The 21980-nt window shown below is 37.7% G+C and overlaps 1 protein-coding gene across 3 annotated transcripts in view; it reads left to right on the top strand.

Moving 5' to 3' along the window:
• Nucleotides 1-264: 264 nt before the first annotated feature.
• Nucleotides 265-21980, top strand: part of LOC114142969 (frizzled-3-like) — a 33737-nt gene continuing 12021 nt past the window's right edge. Inside the window, exons 1-2 of one of the 3 annotated variants that reach the window (XM_028014631.1) lie at nt 265-441; nt 2414-3155. In XM_028014631.1, coding sequence (XP_027870432.1) covers nt 2868-3155 — 288 coding nt within the window. In that variant the 5' untranslated portion in view covers nt 265-441; nt 2414-2867. Of the gene's footprint in view, nt 442-2413; nt 3156-6235; nt 6364-21980 lie in introns of those variants that run through there. The other 2 variants (XM_028014629.1, XM_028014632.1) reach the window with 2 other exon arrangements.

A 21980-nucleotide genomic window follows, 5' to 3' on the forward strand; every position in this document is an offset into this window, starting at 1 on the left:
GAGATGAACTGACCTACTGAGACAAATTCATTTTTAAACATATTTCAAGTTGTGAGAAAAGCTAAATTGTGTCACCCTATGAAGTACAAAAAAATAAGTAAATAAATAAAATGCAGCACCTTTCAAAGCTCATATTTATGACGCATATTTTGGTTATAATATTGCAGTCCAGTCACGCAGTCAAAACACCACAACGCATTAGGCTCCATTAGTATTCCATTATAGTCGAGATGAATTTTTAAGCAGCCCACTGTAGGTCTAACACGCCCACTTCCACTCACACTGTGAAGTCAATTGGCTCGCCTGCGCGCTCACGCTCAATCCGCGTTCCCGATGACTCGTGGGCAGCGAGCGGCCAGCTGCAGAGCAGAGCGGACCAGCGCTGTACTGCGGTGAGCAGAGCCCGGGACCACCCGAACCGCTCGCTGTTCTACACACAAGGTAAAGCATTTCCTCCTTTAACATTACACCGCCCTCATCTCTGCGGCTCATCTGATTCTGAGATGTCAAACAGGCGTGCAGATTTGGACAATAAACGCTTTAAAGGGAAAATGTGCGCAAACAGCGCGCTGTTGCTGCGGTGACAAACGGACTGGTGATTTTTTTTTGTTTTTTTTTTTTGTACCGTGTATGGTAGTCGCTTCGACAACGAAGATGCTTCCGTGGACAGAGCGACGTGAAATGTCTGCGCTCTGAAACCACCCACTTCATTTTCTCTGATAACCAGAAGGAGCGAACGCTAACGACGCGCCTCGCCGTGAATGTTACGCAGGTGTTCACCTAAATTACTAATCAATGTAACAATGTTAATGGCTGCTGGCTGACAGCAGCTGGCGTGCGCGACGTCGTCACGCAAAGCTGGAGAAATGTCCATGTTGCATTAGAATATATTGGTGGAGTATATAAGCTGTAAAGTTTACAATCCAGCAACACGGAAAGTCGCGTAGTGGGTCAGTGAGAAACATTACAGGAGCGTTGCTTTTATGGAGCGCAAAAAGTGCCACAATGGTATACACAATTAAAATATATATATATATTGCATGCTATTATTATCAGAGTAAATTGGTAATTTCTTGATAAGGAAATCCATTTCTAATTGGAGGTTAAAAACTCCAAGTGAATTTTGTAATTTTTGGAAATGAATGTAGAATTTAGCCATATTTTTAAACTATATATTTGACTGATTAAATTGTTTTAAAAATAAATCAATTTATGAAGTGTTTCAGCACCATACTTTGAAATAATTATTTTAATAAATACAACGTTAATAATTATGTCATAGTCATTTGCTGCAGTATATGGCTTGATTTAATATTGTTTTCTATAAGCCATCCCTTTCAAAATCTGTTGGAGTTACTACTGTGTGTACTCTTGAACATAAAAAGTACTCCTGGAATGGCATTTCTGTTTTTTGTTTTGTTTTTTTATTTTTGTGCTTATGATTTGTCATCATACTGAGCTGGGTTCAGCTGAAGACTTCCCCTGTTAAAAGGAGTTGTTTCTTTCCACTGTCGTCCATGTTGGACCAAAACAAGGAATTACTGCAAAATCAATGACTGATCGATGCGATCGGCAGAACTTTACTACTGCAGATTACTGCCATTTTAAAATTAAGTTGATTGCACTGTATGATTAGTTGTATCACATTTAAAAGTTTAACCTACATGATCAAAAGGTTTGTTTTTGTATATAAATTTAATGTTTTGTCATTTTAACTTGCCTCGAGTTGATATCTGTTTTGAATTGGCTTTATACAAATAAAATGACAAGAACTGAAATCAGAGGATAGGACGCTGTATTATTTCAACATTTAAGGAATTTTAACATTTTAGTATTAATATTGCATTAAATTAGATTTTAATTAGGGGACATATAAATTATTGTTGAAATTTCTTACTTTTTTAATGGCACATTTTGTGCTCCGTATAGCTTTTGCCCGGTGAAGCTCACACAAATAGGAGCTGAGGTGGGGGGGTGTCTGAGCCGCTCATCCACAGGTGTACGTCCACACAGGCGTCTGAGCTGACAGCAGCCGCCGTGGTTCACTTTGAACACACTTTCTGTAGTGTGCAACCTGACCCCGCTGACTCAGCTCTCGTACAAGAAGATAATCCGACACTGAGGCAAGCCGAGACAATTTTTCTTAAGAATGCAAACGCACACTCTTGTCAGGAAAGAAAATCGGCTTTGCACCCATTTGGGTGATGTAAAAATGTATCATAATAGGATGATTTTATTTATGTAAAGAAGGGTGTGGCTGATCAGAGATGATATCTGCAACAGTGAACTTCAAGGAAATCCACTTTGCTTTTTTAGGCAATAATCCCCTCTTTGTATATTAAACTTGTAAAACCTGTTTTCAGGATCCAAAGCAGTCTGACGGTTTAAAAGGAGACATTTTGTGTCTTTGCAGGGCTGTTGGTGATTATGACACACTGGAGCCTCGGCGGTTCTGGCCATCATCTCTGGAGAAGAACAGTTAAGGAATTGAAAGAATAAAGACCAGAAAGAAAACGGCAGGAGACGACTTGCATATGGAAGACGGAGCTTTGCAATAAGCATAGAGATGGAGCCAGGTTTACAGGCCTTTGACCAGTGGAGCACTGGGATTCAGGAAAAATTCCAATAATGGGAAGTCAGTTTAGAGATTCTGAAACACAATGAGACGATTTCCACAAAGTTCAGCTCTCTTGAATTTGGAGTTCCCTTGTGTAGTTTAGACTGCATGCATCCTGTCTGTGGATTTCTCTTTTAGTGTTGGTTTGTGGGTTTCACATCCATCACTCACTTTCAAAATGGACATGTTTCTCTCTTGCCAAGCTGCTGTCAAAATAAGGATGATATAAACAACCTGAATCACTGACAATATGTCGAGCGTTAAAAAGAAAACACCTGTCAGCAGAGGAGACGGGCGTACAAAAACTGTAATAAACGGCTGCAGGCAAAACGTCCCTTCCTGCTATCTCTCCATCCTCCTCCTCCTCCTCCTCCTCTTCTCCCCGGGTTCCCCTCATATGGAGTTTATAGAGAGCCACAGTGAATTCAGCTGTGAGCCCATCAGACTGAGAATGTGCCAGGATTTGCCTTACAACACCACCTTCATGCCCAATCTCCTGAATCACTACGACCAGCAAACGGCTGCTCTGGCTATGGAGGTAGGTGATGTTCTTCTGGTTCTCTCCTCCTCATCATCATCAATCACTTTATTTTGATAAATTGTCCACATTAAACACAGGAAACAACAACAAAAAAACAATAAACAAATTAATTTACCTAAAAGAAATAGGCTGAAACCAAGCTTATTCTCGCCTGCCCTAGTTTTATACCCAACAACCTACCAAGATATCTTCACAATACACATATAAATCTACATAACAGCGTAAGATTTTATCATTTTACATTTTAAAGCTGTTTTAAAGCTCACCAAGAAAGGACATAACTTAAGTTATCATTCAATTCATTCCACAGTTTCTCACCAATAACTGAAACACATTTAGGTCTGGCTCTTCACTTTTGCACATCCAAATATAAAAAACCTTGCAAGTTATATTTATTCTCTCTTAGCTTAAATAATTTCTGAATACCAGAAGGAAGACTTTTGCTCAATGCTTTATGCATTATTTCTAGTATTTTTATATAAACAATATCTTTAAATTTTAATGTATTACTTTGAATAAAGAGTTTATCTGTTGGTTCACGGTCCCACTTTATTAATAAGCCTTATAGCTTTTTTTTTTTTGCAACTTAACTAATATATCAATGGTTGTTTTACTTGCATTTCCCCAGATTTCTGAGCAATAAGACAAATAAGGCATAACCAAAGAGTAATATATAATATGCAAGCCTTTAACATTTATTAAATCTTTTATTTTAAACAATATTCCAATAGTTTTTGCAACTAGGAGATTACGTTAAAATGGCAATTCAAATGTTTTTTGTGTGAAAATGGGGAGACATGCTCCACTGTTAATGTCATGTTGCTATTTCTGAATAATAATTCAGAAAATGTGCAGGGCTTGGAAATGGTTGCTGACCACAAAGCAGCACCCTGCAGAGTTTTATCTTGTCGTGTCTTGGACCTGCCGAGGTCTGAATGACTCCTCATGTAGCCTAAAATGACAGGACCAGATAAAACTCGGATACAATTGTATCTGAAATGAAAACTGGCATAATGTGCCAACATCAAAATCATCAGCTCACAATGAGAATCTTTCAGAGGCAACAGGTCCATCCATCAATCCATCCAGGCTGCAGATCAACAGCAAATTGATTAGCAGAGTTGGATAGTAACTATCTATATTTACTCAGTTACATTTACTTGAGTAACGCTTTGGAAAATACATACTTTTAGAAGTATTTATTTGAATAATTTTATTTAGCTTTTATTTGAGTAAAATTTCTGGATAATCTATCTACTGAGTAATGTCACTGAATAAAGAAAAACCTTGTTCTAACCAAAGATTTACCAGAAACACACCTGCAGTCTTTGTTCCATAAGTTATTTTTGTTACTGAATTAAATTATTTTGTAATTTTTATTTTAATTATTTTTATCTTGGTATTTAAAATACCAACATTTCCACATAACTTTGTTTTTGTAGTTCATTTGATTGTGTAATTTTTTAAAATATTAAATCATTGTTTTAATCAGTAGTTGAGTACCAAATACTTTTTATGTGTATTGAGTTAAAATATGCTAAAGTACTTCTACTCTTGAGTACAATTTTTTGTGTACTTTACCCACCTCTGTTTGTTACTCTCAGGAATATTATTTTTGAGGCAATTTACATGTTAATTTTTATAAAAGAGTGCGGTACAACTACAACACAGGGTTATGCTAATATCCTATATTCTTTATCATCAGTGGCATGGGTTGCTCAGAAACAAACAAGGTTCCTTCTTGCTTTCTGCAAATGTTCCCTCAGAGCCTTTAATCTGTGAGCTGCAGGAGACACAAAGCTGCAGGCATGAAAATTGAGGATTTAAGCGAAGCAGGGAACGGGCTCTGCTTCATCTCTCTTCCTCATGTTGCAGATTCATCTTCCTTCATGTTGCTTCTTCTTGGACACAGATGGATGTGTATGTACTCATCCAGTCATTCCTGACCTTTTAGTTTTCTATATGAGCTCTAGCTGACAGACAGAAGGTGCAATCTGATCAGCAGAACAGGGAAAATATTCTCCAATGAGATTTGTGTGTGTGGTTTAAAGCTTTTAAGAAATTCCTTGGTGTGTGGACACTTGTTTGTAGCAACTGAGGGGAAATAGGGCTGTGTTACACACACGCACACACACACACACACACACACACACACACACTCTATGCATCATTATCATGTTACCCCTCTTTCCTACTCCATTGTTAGTCCCTGGAGAGTGTGAAAGGACACAGAACAAGGTGTTGTTCAGTAACTACGCTGTAATTACTTGTTTTTGTCCAGATCACTATGCAAAACATGGGTATTTTCTGAGGTGTTAATTTTGCTGACATTATTTCCTCACTACATTATAACTCTAACCCTTGAATAGGGAATTAAGTTCGAATTTCAAACACGCAGATCTTCTGTTATTTTCTTTTTGCACAAAGCTACACTATAATCTAACCAGCAGAGGTACGGCCTTGTTTTGGCGACTGAATTTAAACATCCCAAATATCTCCAGCAGCCCGTTCAAATAAATCTGCTTCCAGCTGTTCATAGTTGGTGTATTAAATTACTCTTGCTGAAAAGCAGATGAATTTGAACAAGGCATGTGTTGGCTGGCTGAGCTGCATGTTTAATCCTGAGGGATTTTTGTTGTTTTTATGCTTAGTAAGCACTTTCTCATGTCAAAATGGATGATCGAAATTTTGTAATTTCATGACTGAACAAGTTTTCTGTGATTTCCTTTTTTCCAAATCAAAATATTCTGTGTTGCTAAGGATCTGCAGCAGGGTGATTACTTCCTTTGTAGAACTACTGGCTGTAGTTCATTACGGTCAGAGCTGCAGCTACAGTCATGGCCTTTAATCAGCAAATGAACGACCGTGCAATTGTTCAGTCACGTCAGTTCCCCAATGTCTTGTCAAAACACGCTACCTCAGAGACTCCAAGAACCATCTGGTGCTGAACTTGATTTGACCCAGATGAAGCTGGAGCCAGGTAACCAACACCCACAGTCGCTTCAGTCATTTCTGAAGATGGCTGAGAAGCAACATGAGCCCTGTTATTTTTCCCTGCTCTGCTCTGCAGTGACCAGGCAGTGCTGCCCCGGTGGAAACCCTGGAGGAAATTTAATAATGCCTCAGTGGAAAACATGGACTGCATAATGCCAGTTTGTGTGTGTGTTTCTGTGGAAGGAAATGTCTAATTTCTCCTCCTCGATCAGTGAGTTTAATTATTTTTCTTTTCAGATTCTTACTGCAATCTATTTAGTTTAGATTTTTACAAGTATTGTTTGTCCTGATCACTCCTATAGTTGAGATGTTTTAAAACAGCCTAAATTGGATATTACAAATCTTTTTGACCTAATTTAAAATGGACAACACGTTAAATTAGTTTATATTTCCCTGGACTGGTTAGGGAAGCACTCAAGTACACAATTTAAAAAAATAATTTAATCTGATCTTGGGGAACAAATGACAGAATTACTGGCTGGAAGCATGACTTAAAAAAAAAATTCTAGACAATTTTCAGTTTATAGTTTCTTCATAAACATGCAACCACTAACCCCACATTGTGAATTATGTTATTAATGTAATAATTTAATTAATAATAATTTAATTATGTTATTAATGTAATTGGTTCTTCAAAGAGGCTGGATTCTGTCTAATTTCAGAACATGCAGCTGGGATTGTTGGAACAAAGGGAAAGTATAACTTTTGTAAATATAAACTGTTTGGAACCTGTAAATTTTATGATAAAATGTTGTTTACAACCTCAAGTGAAATATGTAATCAAAATTTAGAATATTTTATCTATGATTGTTTTGTTTACTTACCCAAATCTCTGTGGGATTATGTTGCATTAACGTATTTTAGTGACATATTTTGGTTGTTGGGGAAATTTCTAAGAAAAATTTAAGTTCTACAAAACTTGAGATATCTATCCTGTTTGCCATTATCTTTGGTCATTTGTTCAAAATCCAGAATTGGTTTTTTTTGTTGCTTTTTTTTACATTTTAACTCGCACTAGAGATTCTGCCTTTTCATGCTTTAATATCTGTTATAGTTAAGATAACTCAGGTTCCCAAGTGGAGTTGGATTTATCCAGTGTAGTGGTTAAAGCTCCAGAAACATCGTCGTTCCTGTAGGTTTAATTGCTTATCCAGGGTTAAAAAGTGGATACTGCTACTTCCTCTGTGTGTTTGTGACTGGGCCGGGTTACGCTCCCAGCTGTCATCGCTCACTAGTGCAAACTAGCTGCTAATCTCTTTCTCAGCTCCACAATGACGACATTGATTCCCACACCAGCGGCCACCCCATCTGCTACAATAGTCAATTAAACCTGAGCAGAGAGGCTGAAATAAGGGGGGAGGTGAAGTTGTACAACTAAGACATATTTTTAAGGGAGGTTTTGTTTATTTGTACACCTATTTACGTCCCCATGTAGTAAAATACGAATATAATCTTTCCTGCCCATCTGCCTCAGCATGTCATGGTTCCCAGAGGATTAGTTGTTGTGACATTACCTAAGCGCTTTGCATGTTGAAAATGCAGATTTAGACGTATGACACAGTGAATGTTCATCAGCAGCAGAACCAAGTTTACCACGGACAGATGGGTCCGTGGTAAACGTGGCATCATGAGGTGATGGTTATGTAGATTTTCTCCAGGTTTTGTTTGGCAGATTTTTGTCAATTTAAAGTAAATGTTTGACAATAAATAACATTTCTGATTTCAACAAATTGGTGAAGATTCACATTTTGAGAGCAAGAGACAACAGAAGAGTTTTACATTGATAGACAACACAGGTGCTGCAAATAGGAAACACTGTAAAAATGGTTCTTTTTCAAATATATTAATTTGACAGCCTAAAGTATTAATGTGATAGTTTAACAGTTAACTTGTTGTAATTATAGGCATGCTTTTACTTCAAATAATTATTTTCTTAGTATTATTTTGGTAGTGGAAGTGCATCGGCTAACTTCATAGCACTGACTGGTTGCTCTGACGATGTTTGTACTGCTATAACCACACTGCTTTATTCTGTGGTAATCTCCAAACATTCAAGAATATCTGTGACTCTTAATATAAAGTTAGTATAAATGTATTTCTTTTACACTCTGGTTTCAACAGAAATGCTTTAGGATCCGTTTACATGTTCATCTAAGGCACCGTGATGAAAGACGAGCGATCCGCTGTCCTGACATCAGAAACTCTTCCTCCAGGCTCTGCAGGGAATAACTGGCCAGTAATTAACTTTGTAGATAATAACGGGGCTTAAACCAGGGGAGTCCAAACATTTTGCCATGTGGACCAAAATTCTAGAACCAAAAATAGTTGCGGGCCAAAAGCACCAACCTAAAATCAAGCCAATAAAGTAGCTGGATATTTATTGTAGATTTTTACAACGGTGTATCAGGGCCACTGTAGATAGAAAAAAAAGGACAAAATTTCTCCCAAAAACTCACATTTTGTGATTTTTTTTTAAATTGTCTAGGTATATTTCCAAAGGAAAATTTGAAGTTTTTCTACAAAAACCTTGAACATTGAAAAACTTGAAAAACATTTCTAGCACAATTTATATTTTTGTGTTTAAGTGAAGTCTTTTTCATGAATATCAAATTTATTCTGGGCAAAATTATCTTAAATCTGTTTTAGCAAATAAAATCTGAGTTTCTGCTGCTGTTTTTGTAGGATGCATGTAATTTTTTTGTCTTAATGAGAAATGTGAATATAAAGTATAAGAGCTCTCTAGTGTGGCATAATGTAGGGAGCTTTTGGTCAGTCTAATTAAAACAGATTTTGTATGTTTTTTGAGAAGGAAGCACTGTTGCAGCAGGGTGGTCCATGCTGACAATAAAATCTCATCAAGCTGTCTGGAGCCTTACCTGGTGGAGGACGATGCAAAGCCCACCGACAAACAGCTTAGACGACCATTAAGAGCACAATGGGCACATGGTGTGTAAGGCAAATAATCAGCCTGTCACTCGCTATGCAGCCAGCAAATAAATGAGATTTCAGGGTGAAACAAATTGTAAAGACCTTTTTAATGAAGTGCAAACCCCTCAAAGATTTGTAAAACCCAACAACAATGCAACGGACAGGGACCTTAATTAACGCAACAAAATAAAATAAAAAGGTCTGGTCTGGTGTCAGTTCTAGATGCTAACTCAGCTGCCACGTCTTGTCATTTTATGACATGTTCCTCTGAGCGCTGAACATTAATGCACTCTGACCACACCCTCATCACAAAACCAAGCAGTCCCAAAATTCAACAGGCAAATAAGTGTTGGGACAGCGGGGTAAAATGGCAAGTAAAAGAAATATAAATGGGCAAATGCAGCGCAGGAAAAGCTGTTGAGCTCCTGCTGTTAATGAACATTTGGAAGTTGTTCTGCATCTATAAAAAAACAATTTGTCAACCTTGCCAAATCTTTAAAAGTCACAACTCTGACACAGAAGTTTTGAGTTATATATAACTTTATTCTAAATGCTAAAATTGTTGCGTACCCACTCCTTTGAACATGTAAATATACTTTACTACTATTTTTGTTTTGTTTGCTTTTGTTGTATAAAACTTTGTTCATTTATTACACTAAGTTCAAAAAAGTCAAACCAACCCAACGTAGTTATTTAATAATGTAATTAGTTGACCATAGCAGTGCCGCCCTCAAAGGGGCCATAAGGGGGCCATGAACCCCTCTTGAAAACGACTGGCTGCCTCGAAGAATCATATTGACGTCATAGACAGGCAAACAGAGTCACCGTCTTCAATGACGATTTAAATGTAAGACACTATGCATAAATAAATACAAAATAAATTTTAAATATAACTTTTAAACATTTTTAGCTATGGCCCCCTAACTTTTTACTGGCCTGATCTGGATACCCTTATTTAAACGATCTGTGGTCCCACTGGACCATAAGGAGTTTGTATTTTCGTGTGTTAACGCTCTCGTTTCAGACACTGAAACTTTGTTTTGGCACCTCTGACATGAACTCGGTGTGACTCTAGCCGTTTTAGGAGGTTTTGCGATCTTGGCTGTGTTAAAGCTTTAGTACACAATTTTCTTAGATTGAAAAGCAGCAAAACGTTTTTAAAAAAGCAAATAGTTGTTAATTAGTTGCAGAGGCAGAAGGAATAATAATCTGTTGGTTACAAAAGGAGGTAAAGAGTGAGGGGGGTTTCAGAAAGGGAATGTCGGGAGGGAAATGCTGACGGACTGACAGGTTGGGTAAAGTCTGTGGACTCTGCTGTCTTTGCTGTTTGGGTTTCTCTCATCAAGGGGTCCTGTCTTTCAAAATAAGACTGGTTTGTTCATGAAAGGCCGCCCTGGGCTTTGCAGATCCTTTAAACCAAAACGTGTATGTGTGTGCCAAACTTGGAGAGTTTTCCGCTTGTTGTGTTTAATTTTATTGTTTGTGTGTATGTGAATACCAAAGTGTGTGTGTGGGGGGGGGGGATTCCTGTGTTCGGTTTATTTTGTGTGTGTGTTTCACTCACACAGAGAAATGCTGTTTTTTCTTTCTTTTTTTTGCATCTGAAGAGCCTCATTACCCTATTCACTCTGCAGACAGACAGATCCTCATTCAGTTTAAAAGTTCCTGTTTATTTCAGCTGAACTCTTGATTATCCTGCTTATTCTGACAGTCTATTGAAGCTGCCAGCCCAAATGAAGCAATCATTTATTTATGAACAGAACAAAGGCGCTGCCTGGTGCTGCTTTTTGGCAGACTGCTCCCATCCACCTAGCTGCCACTGCCTCGTATCCAACCCCACAATGCCTCAGTGAGATCTGAAGAAAGCTTCTGCTGCAAAGCATGAGGTCAATTATTAGTTTTGTTAGTTTTCACCTTAAACAGTGTTGGTGTGTTTAATGCTAACACCAGTTCATTTCAATGTACGTGTACAACACTGTTTAATAACAACGCTCATCTGAAGTCACTTGATATGCAGGATATTGACAGTTCAATCCTGTAAAAAGATTCGGTTAATTACAAATATTCCTTTTCGATCATCATAAAACTATGCCGTTAAGTTCAGTCTATTATGTCAGTTTGTGAGCGTCAGTGGACATCCAGTTGTATTAAGTTAACAACTTTGCAGCAGTCACTCATTCTGAGCGTGCGTGTAGCGACAGTGGAGATGAGAAATCCCCTCCAGCTGAACCTGGTTCAGAGTGAGCATCCATCTGCTGCTGCCAACTGTGGGTTTGACAAGACAGAGCATAAAAAAACACAAAATCACTGCTGGTCCAAGAGTATTTAGGAAAAATGCTAAGTGTTAATAGCTCCTTTTAGTGGCTACATATGAGAAGGAAACGGCTAAACTGATGAGCTCTGAGCCAGTACTAAAATCTGTAGGAAATGAGGGGAAGCAAAGAAAAACGATTCAGTAAATGTCCTACCTGCAAGTGTTAGAACTCACAACTCAAACCTTATAAACAGCTGATGCTTCATTACACAAGTTTTACACAATTTCATTGTTCAACACATTTTTTTTCAAGTATTTGTAATGTGCAAACATTCAACGAAATATAGAAATATGTTTGTGAAAAGGCTCCATCTACTCAATAAAGGGCATCAGTGTCTTGTTAATTTTGGACCTTAAGGGCGCACCTGAACCTTTTTTCTTTATTGTGGAATAATTTTACATAAAACTTGAATATTCATTGGATGTCAACATTTTAATTAGTGATTTTTTTTCCTCTAATCCACACCCAGTTAAGAATTGTACATTCTGACTCGAATGTAGGGCAGGACGATACGGTATCAGTATGATGGTTTCAGATCAGTCGATTGATAATCGTTTGATTTGTTTTATGTTTGTTTGTTTTAAGCATCATAAATGCTGCCAATCTGGTGACAGGATTTCTCTAGTTTATTGTGCTCATTTTCTCCCCTCACGCCCTTATTTTTTGTTTTTTTTTTATCTTTAAGCAGTTCTGAGGCACGATGGTTAAACCTTAAACTACTGCTTTGGCAGCTACTTCACAAGTTGTTGCTAGGTAACCAAAGAATGAGTGAGTTGTTGCTAGGTAACCAAAGCGTGAGCGAGTTAGTTGGTTTCACCACATTAGGCTACATGCTTTTCTCTGCCTACAATTCCCAGAGTGCTTTGTGGTTCTGGATCAGGGTTCAGTGAAATTATTGAATATTCAGTCAGACGTATTAAATATTGGTATTGATCAGGTCTTGATCGCGATATATACTACTGAATTATTGTCCAGTCTTGCTAAAATGTATCCTTACATCATCACTAATATTGAGTTAGATGAGTTTCAATTGTATCATTGAAATGCTAACATATCTCATACCCACTGTGAGTGTATATATAAACTTTTCACCATCACTTTTTGTTTTTAATTTTAGGCACTGTCCTTTGGTATTTAACAGAGATATGACCCACAAATATAGGTTACTCATGTCTTATAGTCTTAATCTGAACCCATGACCTGCACCATGAGGCGTGTGTATAAATGTGGCCGGTTAGAGATGTATAAACCTTTGTGCTAATCCCAACTAGCATTAACATATACACGCAGACGTACACACACTCAATGGTCATTGATCCTCTTGTCACGCAAAGCCACTCAACACAATGTAGCTCTAACATTTTCAGCATTCTGCAGAGCGTGGGCTTTAAAAGCTCTAATTGTGCACTTCTCAAGCTACATGGCACTCAATTCCCCAAAAATGCTTTTAGGGTTTCAAATGCAGACGGGTTATCAAATCAGCTCCAACAGAGAGCAGCTGAACATTATTCCAATGGGTTTTAGTTTGTAGAGAGAGGAAAAAATGACATGCAAGATAACTAAATATCTGTAGTTATGTTAAATACAGTTTTTATTTAAAATGGGGAGAAGCTCTGAAATAAAAAGTTGTTTATTCAAACATTTTTTTTCTTTCTGAAAATGCTTCTTTGCAGTAAATCTTATACCATCGAAAAGCTGCTGTGTTTCCTTGTAAGTGTTTCCAAATTGGTTAATGCAACGCATTTGAATTTTGAGCAGCAGAGTTGAGGATGTGGGTTGCACCTATGAAAAACTTGCAAAATCTACTGGAGACGTATTTAATCCACTGAGATGAGATTCTGCTACCAGTGACGATTCCACAGGGATTACATTTTATCCTCCAAAATGTGATCACTCACCCCGCAGACTGGAGTTGATCAGGAATTACCCCTAAAGTTTAAGTTTATCACTGAACACTTTTGGTATTAGGTAGGGATGTTGTTGATGTCAGAGTAATTGATATAACCACACTGACTGATTTTATTAACTAGTGGGGTTTTTTCTGGATTCTTGATCTGATGAAACTAGATGTTGGTTCTCCATGTTTGATTCTATGAAGTCGATGGTCCTAAATATCAATCTGAGGGAATGAGTAGTTTCTCTAGATGAGTTTCTCTGGATTCTAAGCTTGATTCTTGCTCTGGGTTGAGTGAAGGTCTCTGGATCTTTTTGTTCTAACTAAAAGGTTTGGTTCTGCTCTGGGTTGAGTGAAGGTCTCTGGATCATTTTGTTCTAAAAGGTTTGGTTCTGGTCTGGGTTGAGTGAAGGTCTCTGGATCTTTTTGTTCTAACTAAAAGGTTTGGTTCTGCTCTGGGTTGAGTGAAGGTCTCTGGATCATTTTGTTCTAAAAGGTTTGGTTCTGGTCTGGGTTGAGTGAAGTTCTCTGGATCTTTTTGTTCTAACTAAAAGGTTTGGTTCTGGTCTGGGTTGAGTGAAGTTCTCTGGATCTTTTTGTTCTAACTAAAAGGTTTGGTTCTGCTCTGGGTTGAGTGAAGGTCTCTGGATCATTTTGTTCTAAAAGGTTTGGTTCTGGTCTGGGTTGAGTGAAGTTCTCTGGATCTTTTTGTTCTAACTAAAAGGTTTGGTTCTGCTCTGGGTTGAGTGAAGGTCTCTGGATCATTTTGTTCTAAAAGGTTTGGTTCTGCTCTGGGTTGAGTGAAGGTCTCTGGATCATTTTGTTCTAAAAGGTTTGGTTCTGGTCTGGGTTGAGTGAAGTTCTCTGGATCTTTTTGTTCTAACTAAAAGGTTTGGTTCTGCTCTGGGTTGAGTGAAGGTCTCTGGATCATTTTGTTCTAAAAGGTTTGGTTCTGGTCTGGGTTGAGTGAAGTTCTCTGGATCTTTTTGTTCTAACTAAAAGGTTTGGTTCTGCTCTGGGTTGAGTGAAGGTCTCTGGATCTTTTTGTTCTAACTAAAAGGTTTGGTTCTGCTCTGGGTTGAGTGAAGGTCTCTGGATCTTTTTGTTCTAACTAAAAGGTTTGGTTCTGGTCTGGGTTGAGTGAAGTTCTCTGGATCTTTTTGTTCTAACTAAAAGGTTTGGTTCTGCTCTGGGTTGAGTGAAGGTCTCTGGATCATTTTGTTCTAAAAGGTTTGGTTCTGCTCTGGGTTGAGTGAAGGTCTCTGGATCATTTTGTTCTAAAAGGTTTGGTTCTGGTCTGGGTTGAGTGAAGTTCTCTGGATCTTTTTGTTCTAACTAAAAGGTTTGGTTCTGCTCTGGGTTGAGTGAAGGTCTCTGGATCATTTTGTTCTAAAAGGTTTGGTTCTGGTCTGGGTTGAGTGAAGTTCTCTGGATCTTTTTGTTCTAACTAAAAGGTTTGGTTCTGCTCTGGGTTGAGTGAAGGTCTCTGGATCTTTTTGTTCTAACTAAAAGGTTTGGTTCTGCTCTGGGTTGAGTGAAGGTCTCTGGATCTTTTTGTTCTAACTAAAAGGTTTGGTTCTGCTCTGGGTTGAGTGAAGGTCTCTGGATCTTTTTGTTCTAAAAGGTTTGGTTCTGCTCTGGGTTGAGTGATGTATAAACTAAATGTTCCTGTAGTTTCTCTGAGTTCTACAGTAGTGTGTGATCAAGCTGACGACCAGCATTAGGATGAGCTGCTGTGGTTGTGCATTTATCCCTCTCTACTGAAGCTTGTCTCTCTTAATTTTTTGATCGTTAACTTGCAAATTTATTTCTTGAAAATTAAGAACAAAATCGTCCTATTGTTTGATCTATTAAATACATCTGTAAAGGTGGAAAGCAGGAGGCTTGTTGTGTAAGTTGTGTGTGGGTGATCTGATTCGAGCCTGTTGTTGCGCACTCTGCTCTAAGTCTTTATCACTCCTGTTTGACCTTCCTGTCCCACGCTCATCCAATTCTTTTCTTCACCTTTTCACACTTTCTGTGTCGTCTCATGTGCGAGCTCGTTGTCTGTACTTCTTGAGATTATTCGCCCATTAAAGAAGCCCTGCTACAATGCGCGTGAGTGAATGTGTTTGTTATCCTGAATAAGGCTTGGCCATGAGCGAGTCTTCACATCACCTGTTGCCATGGTAGTTAAATAGGCAGAGAAAGATGGAGAGGAATGGAGGAAGGGAGGGAGACCGGCAGGCGTGGGTGGGAGAGGAAAATTGGATGATGTGTGGCATGTTCTGGAATAAACCCGCAGAGAACGGACTGCATTTACAAGCTAAAGAGGGTTTTCTGGAAACCAAGTTATTTAGCTGCTAAAGTTATATTTGCCTGTTGATATCAGGCACGAATACTCCAGAACAAACCGCTCTGTTCTTATCTCGCAAAGGCAGAGCAAGGAGCTGATCAAAGATCCAATTTAATTGAGGCTTCATCACAGTGTATCAGATTAGCCTCTTCTTAGCGTGGATAACAACATCAAGACATCCGACACCTGATTGGGTTAGCGTTATGCTTTTCTAACATCTTCCTCCCATAATTCACTCAGCTGGGCATTTTGTCTAACAGAGGTCTTGTTCTAAGAGAGATTTTTTTTATTATTAGATTTTTTACATTATTTTATCATAAAAAGTTATTAGCATACAAGGTCAGACATTAGTCTGTGCTGAAGCTGCTTTAGAAGCCACAATGTTTCTGCATTTGGCAGATACTCTCCAAATATAACATTAAATATTGTTAGGAGTAGATTTAAATGTATTCGTTAACGTATTCATATTGATTTAAACGTGCCAATAATTAATGATTTTAGATGTGAAATTACTAATGTTGCTTAAATATTAAAACTGTATATATTTATTTGATCCTGCTCTTCAAATGGACTCTTAACATTTTGGTTGGTTAACTTGCAGAACTTCATAACAAATATATTAGAGCAGATTTAGTACCGCCCGCCAACAGATACAATTTTTATGGATATTCAAAAATATTTTTGTAATTTAAAAAAAAATTTATTTACTCTGATTAATTTCTTTCTTTTAGAATTGAATTAAAAATAGTAATTGGCTGGACAAATTTTTATTTAATCTTTTTGTTTCATGTTTGAGTAGTTTTAGGGAATTTTATAAATGTTTATCAACAACATTTCAGACTTTCACCAAAAGTTTGAAATGGTGAAAGCGCATAAAATTTATTGATTTGCCTCATTGCTACAAGCTGTTTCAACAATTAATGTGTTTTTGCTCTAATCTTGGAGAGAAAGATTCAAAATCTTGGAACGAATCTCAAATATGCGTCATAATTTACAGATGTAACCAGGTCTAAAAATTATTGTTCTGTTGGGAGCAGACTCTAAATAACTAGCATTTATTTTCAACGTAGCTGAAATGTCTTCAGTTTGACTTGAAAATAATTTGACATTTAAATAACACTGATAATGTTTTTATGATGGCTTCATAGTTTCTGACCCATATAAAATGACAGATAAGCAAAGTGAGGAGAGTTGATGAATGCTGTTGCTGGAAGGAGAAAAAAGGAAACAGTGAAGGTGGACAAACGCTTGTCAGTGTGATTGTACGGAGTAAATGGGAAGCAAAGAAAAAAAAAGAGCTGAATACTGGAGAAAGAAGATGGGAGGAGAGGAGGAGGGGAAGTGAGCGTGAAGGGGAATGCCATTAGCGGCTTTGTTCGGTTCTCTCGACTGAATGTTAGATAGACATGGATAAACTCTCACCCTCTTACAAACAAACGCTCGTAAGGGGGTGAGAGTGACGAATGGCTCCTTTTTTTTAACTGTCCGCTCAGAGATTATTGAGAGAGCATCAGAATTTGTGCATTTCACCACAAACATTTCTGTCTGTCTGAGCTGAATTTCCCCGTGGGCAAATTTTGCCATGTGTGCATTTTGAAATGAGCGACTGGAAATGTTGCTGGAGTTAAAAATGGAGAGAACTGTGTGTAATACAAATATTAGTGCTGTCGATCGATTAAAATTGTTTTTATCAGATTAATTAATCGATATGATTAACTTTGTGAGCTTGAAATGGAAAACAAAAATGAAAATGTTCAAAAAAATGTTTAGGAAAATGTTTTATTGTCTGAAACCAAACATCTCAGTTTTCCAGGTTTTTATATTCAGGAAGGTTTAAAATAAGTCATTTTTTATTTTTCAAATGTAATTTATAAATGTTAACTATAATTCACCATTCTCATATGAATTATAGTTAATTCATATGAGCATTAACTCATAATTCTCATATGAATTATGAGTTATATAATTCATTCATATATGTACCTTCCTGGGTTTTTATCCAAAATCCATCTCTGTTTTGTTTTTTTTTAAGCAAAATTTGTCTGATTTTCCTCGCTCATCTTTCCACTTACATTTGCTGCATTATTGACCGCAGTACAAGACCGTCAAAATGCGCTGCCTTGAACAAAGTAACTCTCTTCAGGAGAGGCTTTGATGTCAAAATAGGTTATAAGATTAATCTGCATAATGTAATATTAACGCGTTAAACTTCTTGGATTAAATGCATTAATGTGTTCATGTCAACAGCCCTAAAATATATATATATTCAAAATTGGACGTGTGTGGTGCAAGTCGAGGGATGAAGTCATCATATGTCTGTTATATAACAGTGAGCTGTAACAATACTCTTTACTAGCACTGCAGAGAGGGAAGGGGAACCTGAGCTGGCTGTAATGCATTGCAGCAGGATGCTGTTAATAGTTTGAGTGGGGAAGTGAGACGGAGAAGCAAATAGAAGTATTATTGCTTCTGCTGCAGGAGAGAGAGTAAAGGGATTGGCCCTCAAAGCCAGTGGAGACAGGATGTTGTTGGGATATTATGCAGTAGCTATGAAATGGAAGAAGCTGATACGGTTTGACAACATTTGTACTGCAGGCTCTGAACCGCTGATTTGAGAGGGAGGGACACAGAGATGGCACGAGAAGAAAGAGTATGAAAATGATGTTTCCAGATGGACTTGGGCAAGATTTATGAAGGAAATACCACATTTATCTTCTCTAAAATTAGAAATAGGTGATATAATACAAGGTTTCCCTCAGAAAACTTGCTAAGCCTGGTGGTTGGGGCGCTCGGCAGTCATTCATCCAGGGGCCCGCTGTGTTTTTGAGATAAAAAATGTCTAAAGTTGAGAGAAAATTTTTAAATATCACTTGATAATTATGTGTTATTGGAAGATGAGTATCTGAACACCGACTATAAAATCTTAAAAAATGCAAACATTTCAAAAATCTTAAATAAACCAACAATGCTAAGTCTGGTACAAGTAAAGCCTGGTGGCCCGCCAGGCTTATCATACACTGGGGAGAACCCTGTAATCCAGGCCACATTTTGGCCACATCTGCATCCTTTATAATTTCAGGTGTTTGGTAATCATTGTATGCCAAGTTTGAGAACTTCATTCTTATCTCAAGAAATGAATCGTTCAGTAACACTACTTGAGGAAATCCAGCAACAATTTGACAGCCAGGCTCCAGAGTTGTGAGTGGGACAACTCTGATTAAAATGGGTGGATTGGTGCCAGTTCAAGACCTGCGTCTTTCCCAGCTGGAACACAAAAGCCTGTCACCTTGATGTGACCACAGCACAAAGCTCGTCACTGTTCTAGGAAGTGAGAGGCTCTCACGCCAAGCAGTCCTACAAATCCATTTGACTCTCTAATCCAGCGAGAAAACGCCACTCCTTTTATTTCCCCAGTTCCTCCCCACTTTCTGACTTTTCTTCTGCTCCTCCTGCATTTACCAAACATGAGCCCACCTTCAGAAACCCATCCCCGCCAATTAACACAAAAATACAGCCACAGGCTAAGCAAAACTCTTAGACATTATATAATTTGGCTGCCACTAATTGCTTTTTTAGATGTAAGTCACACATTTTTCTCTGATAAAGTTATTTACAGTACACCACAACATAAAATGTAAACAAAGATTTGCATCTTAAAGCATCAAATGTATGCATAAAGTCTTCATTTAAAGGTCCTTGTTACTCATTTATTGGTGAAGAAAAAAAACAACCCATCTTGTTTATTCTCAAGATGTTTTAGTCTGGTGATTAAACTTATTCAAACTCTCTTGTTAAAAATATTCAGTCAGTTTGTGCCTCCAACATTTCAGCTGTACCTGGTATCGTTTGCCTAAACTATAACTGCTTACATTGTGCATTTGTTAATCACATGGCCCATTCCTTTCCTTTTTTTGTTGTTTATTTTTTTACTTTTAGCTTTTCTCCTTGGTTTGCTCTCCCTCCCCTGTGGAGAGAAGGAGCAAAGAAAAAGAAACTTAATCCTCCTTTTGAGGCAGCGGTGGACCCGTTGAGCGTTTTCTCTTTTTCCAGCATTTTCTCTGAAAGTTTTCAGGTTATTTTTGACTTATGTGAGTGCTCAGTTTCCTTCAGATGTAGCTTGTTTTTCTTTAACATCCTCATAATTATCATTTTAACATGTTTGTGATTTGTCTTTGGATTGTTAAATACAGCTGGAAGTGCTTCTTCTTGCACTGAAATGAGCACAAATGACATCTGAAACTGTATTCTTTGTTTCTCACTAATGTTTTGCTAAGTTGCTAAAGTGAAAACCATCTTTGTCTACTCTAGAGAATATTATGATAAATTTGCAGGAAGAAATCTGTCGACAATGACGTGGAAAAGTGTTAATATCTGCTTACGTTTTTCGCATTTCTCTTGTTATAACCTCGATTTCAATGTATTTTATTTGAATTTTAAGATGTGTGTAATTCTATAGCAGAAAAAGGTTTTCAAATATGAACAAATGCAAATAAAAATCTAAGCAAGTGTGCAATTGAACCCAACATTTTACTTTTCTAATATGCACTCAGTCTTCAAACTAACTACACTGTCTGTACATTGTTTTATCTGCAGCACACAGATCAGCATGAGCACTGACTGAAAATGCATCATTTTCCATTTGAGGTGCAGTTTGTGCTTTTTGCATGCTGACACTAGAGCTGCCAGGTCTCCAATCCCTCCAAAACCATTTTGACTCCGTGTCTGAGGCGCATTAATGAGAAACAACATGACATTTAAGAAGGTTGCTTTTGCTTCTGTTTTTTAAAATCTGTGTGGATTCAGAGCTCGTCTGTACAGAAATTTAAAAAAAACTAAGGTTTTAGATTTTATCAACATGGACAAAGTTTACAGCTGGGTTGAGTGAAGTTCAGAAATGGGTTATTTTAGTGTAACAAGTGATGATGTCATTCCCAAGGCTTCTGTCATGTTTAGTTGATTTTAATCTGAGACAGAAAAACACAATTAACAGACATGACTGCAGAGCTGTGACTTGTCGGGATAATTATATTTTAAGTGATATTTTCATAAATCCAGAAACATTCACTAGTGTATATTTCCTATCCAACATGCAGCTGTCTGTCTGCCTCATTTATTTTATATTTGCCGTTTGCTTACTCTTCTGTTTTCTTTTTGTGTTTTGGGACTGTTTTGTGTTGTGAGGTTGAGGTTGTATTCAGGGCTTGAATTATTGAAGAAAAATTTAAGACAGGGCGATAGTGAGGTAAATTTAAGAAAGTAAAAAATGCTAACGTGAGTAAGAGCAGATGGAGAGATCCATGTAGGGAAGGTTTTGTACCACGTTTTTCTCTTCTAGCGTATGACATGTTGTTGTCCCCACCCCCATCTTATTCTAGCATATTTTTCAGTGTTTAAGTGGGAGCCTGCTTTCACCCTCAGGTCAGGTTTAGGGGTTTTCCTGCTTTCCTTTTCTGCACTTGTCCATCACAACTGACATACATAATGTCAGGCAATTTACTGGAGTTATTCTCCATGTATCGCTGATTGGCAACCCCGTCCCCCCCTGGCACAGTAAGGCCACTTTGTATCAATATTCTCTTTGTTGTGAGAGATGGGGGGCAATTGCCCTGAATGTCGGAATAATTGCACACAGCTAGCGGCACACATGCAATTTCTTTTCCAGACACGCAAACCTTCATGCACCACACATTGGAAAACACAATAACTGGGACACACACTAAATACATGAAAAATGCACAGAGGACATGGGCAGAATGAGGACACATGAAGTAGATTTGATGTGGAGTTTGACTGAGGTGGCATTAAAAAAAAGACTGTTCTTTGAGACAGAGACACTCGGAAAGATGCTGCCACTCACACATGGCCTGAGGCCTAAATACAGTCTGGGTTGGACGGGTGGACAGTCTGTCTTTGGTTGTTCTTGAGATTCAGAACTGGGGAAAAAGGGAAACTCCTTAAAACTCCATTTATGATAAATGTTTGTGAGCAATGGATGTAAAATGCAAAAACAATTCTATAAGCACACTAGTTTTAGTTTTCTGAATAGAGTAAAAAAAAGCACTTATTGCAAATGTCACAAACTTTAAAAAAAAAATAAAGTTGAGGTCAAATTGTGTAGCTTTTTTCTATGAATAATGGGTTTCAGTTTTACTACTTCTGGTGTCATTTCTACTGTGTAATTAATTATTAAAGAGGAGAACTGCAGCAAGTGGTGTGAATCTGAACTTCTGGTCTTTATATGCTGACAATAGTTTATTCGGTGCCTGGACCATTATTTAAGTATATTGTTAAAATGTCCTCTGCCTTGAGACTGCATTTACTGTGAATTGGTGCTATATAAACAGAATTAAAATAAC

The sequence above is a fragment of the Xiphophorus couchianus genome, chromosome 4 (assembly GCF_001444195.1).
Source record: "Xiphophorus couchianus chromosome 4, X_couchianus-1.0, whole genome shotgun sequence".
Lineage (NCBI taxonomy): Eukaryota > Metazoa > Chordata > Actinopteri > Cyprinodontiformes > Poeciliidae > Xiphophorus > Xiphophorus couchianus.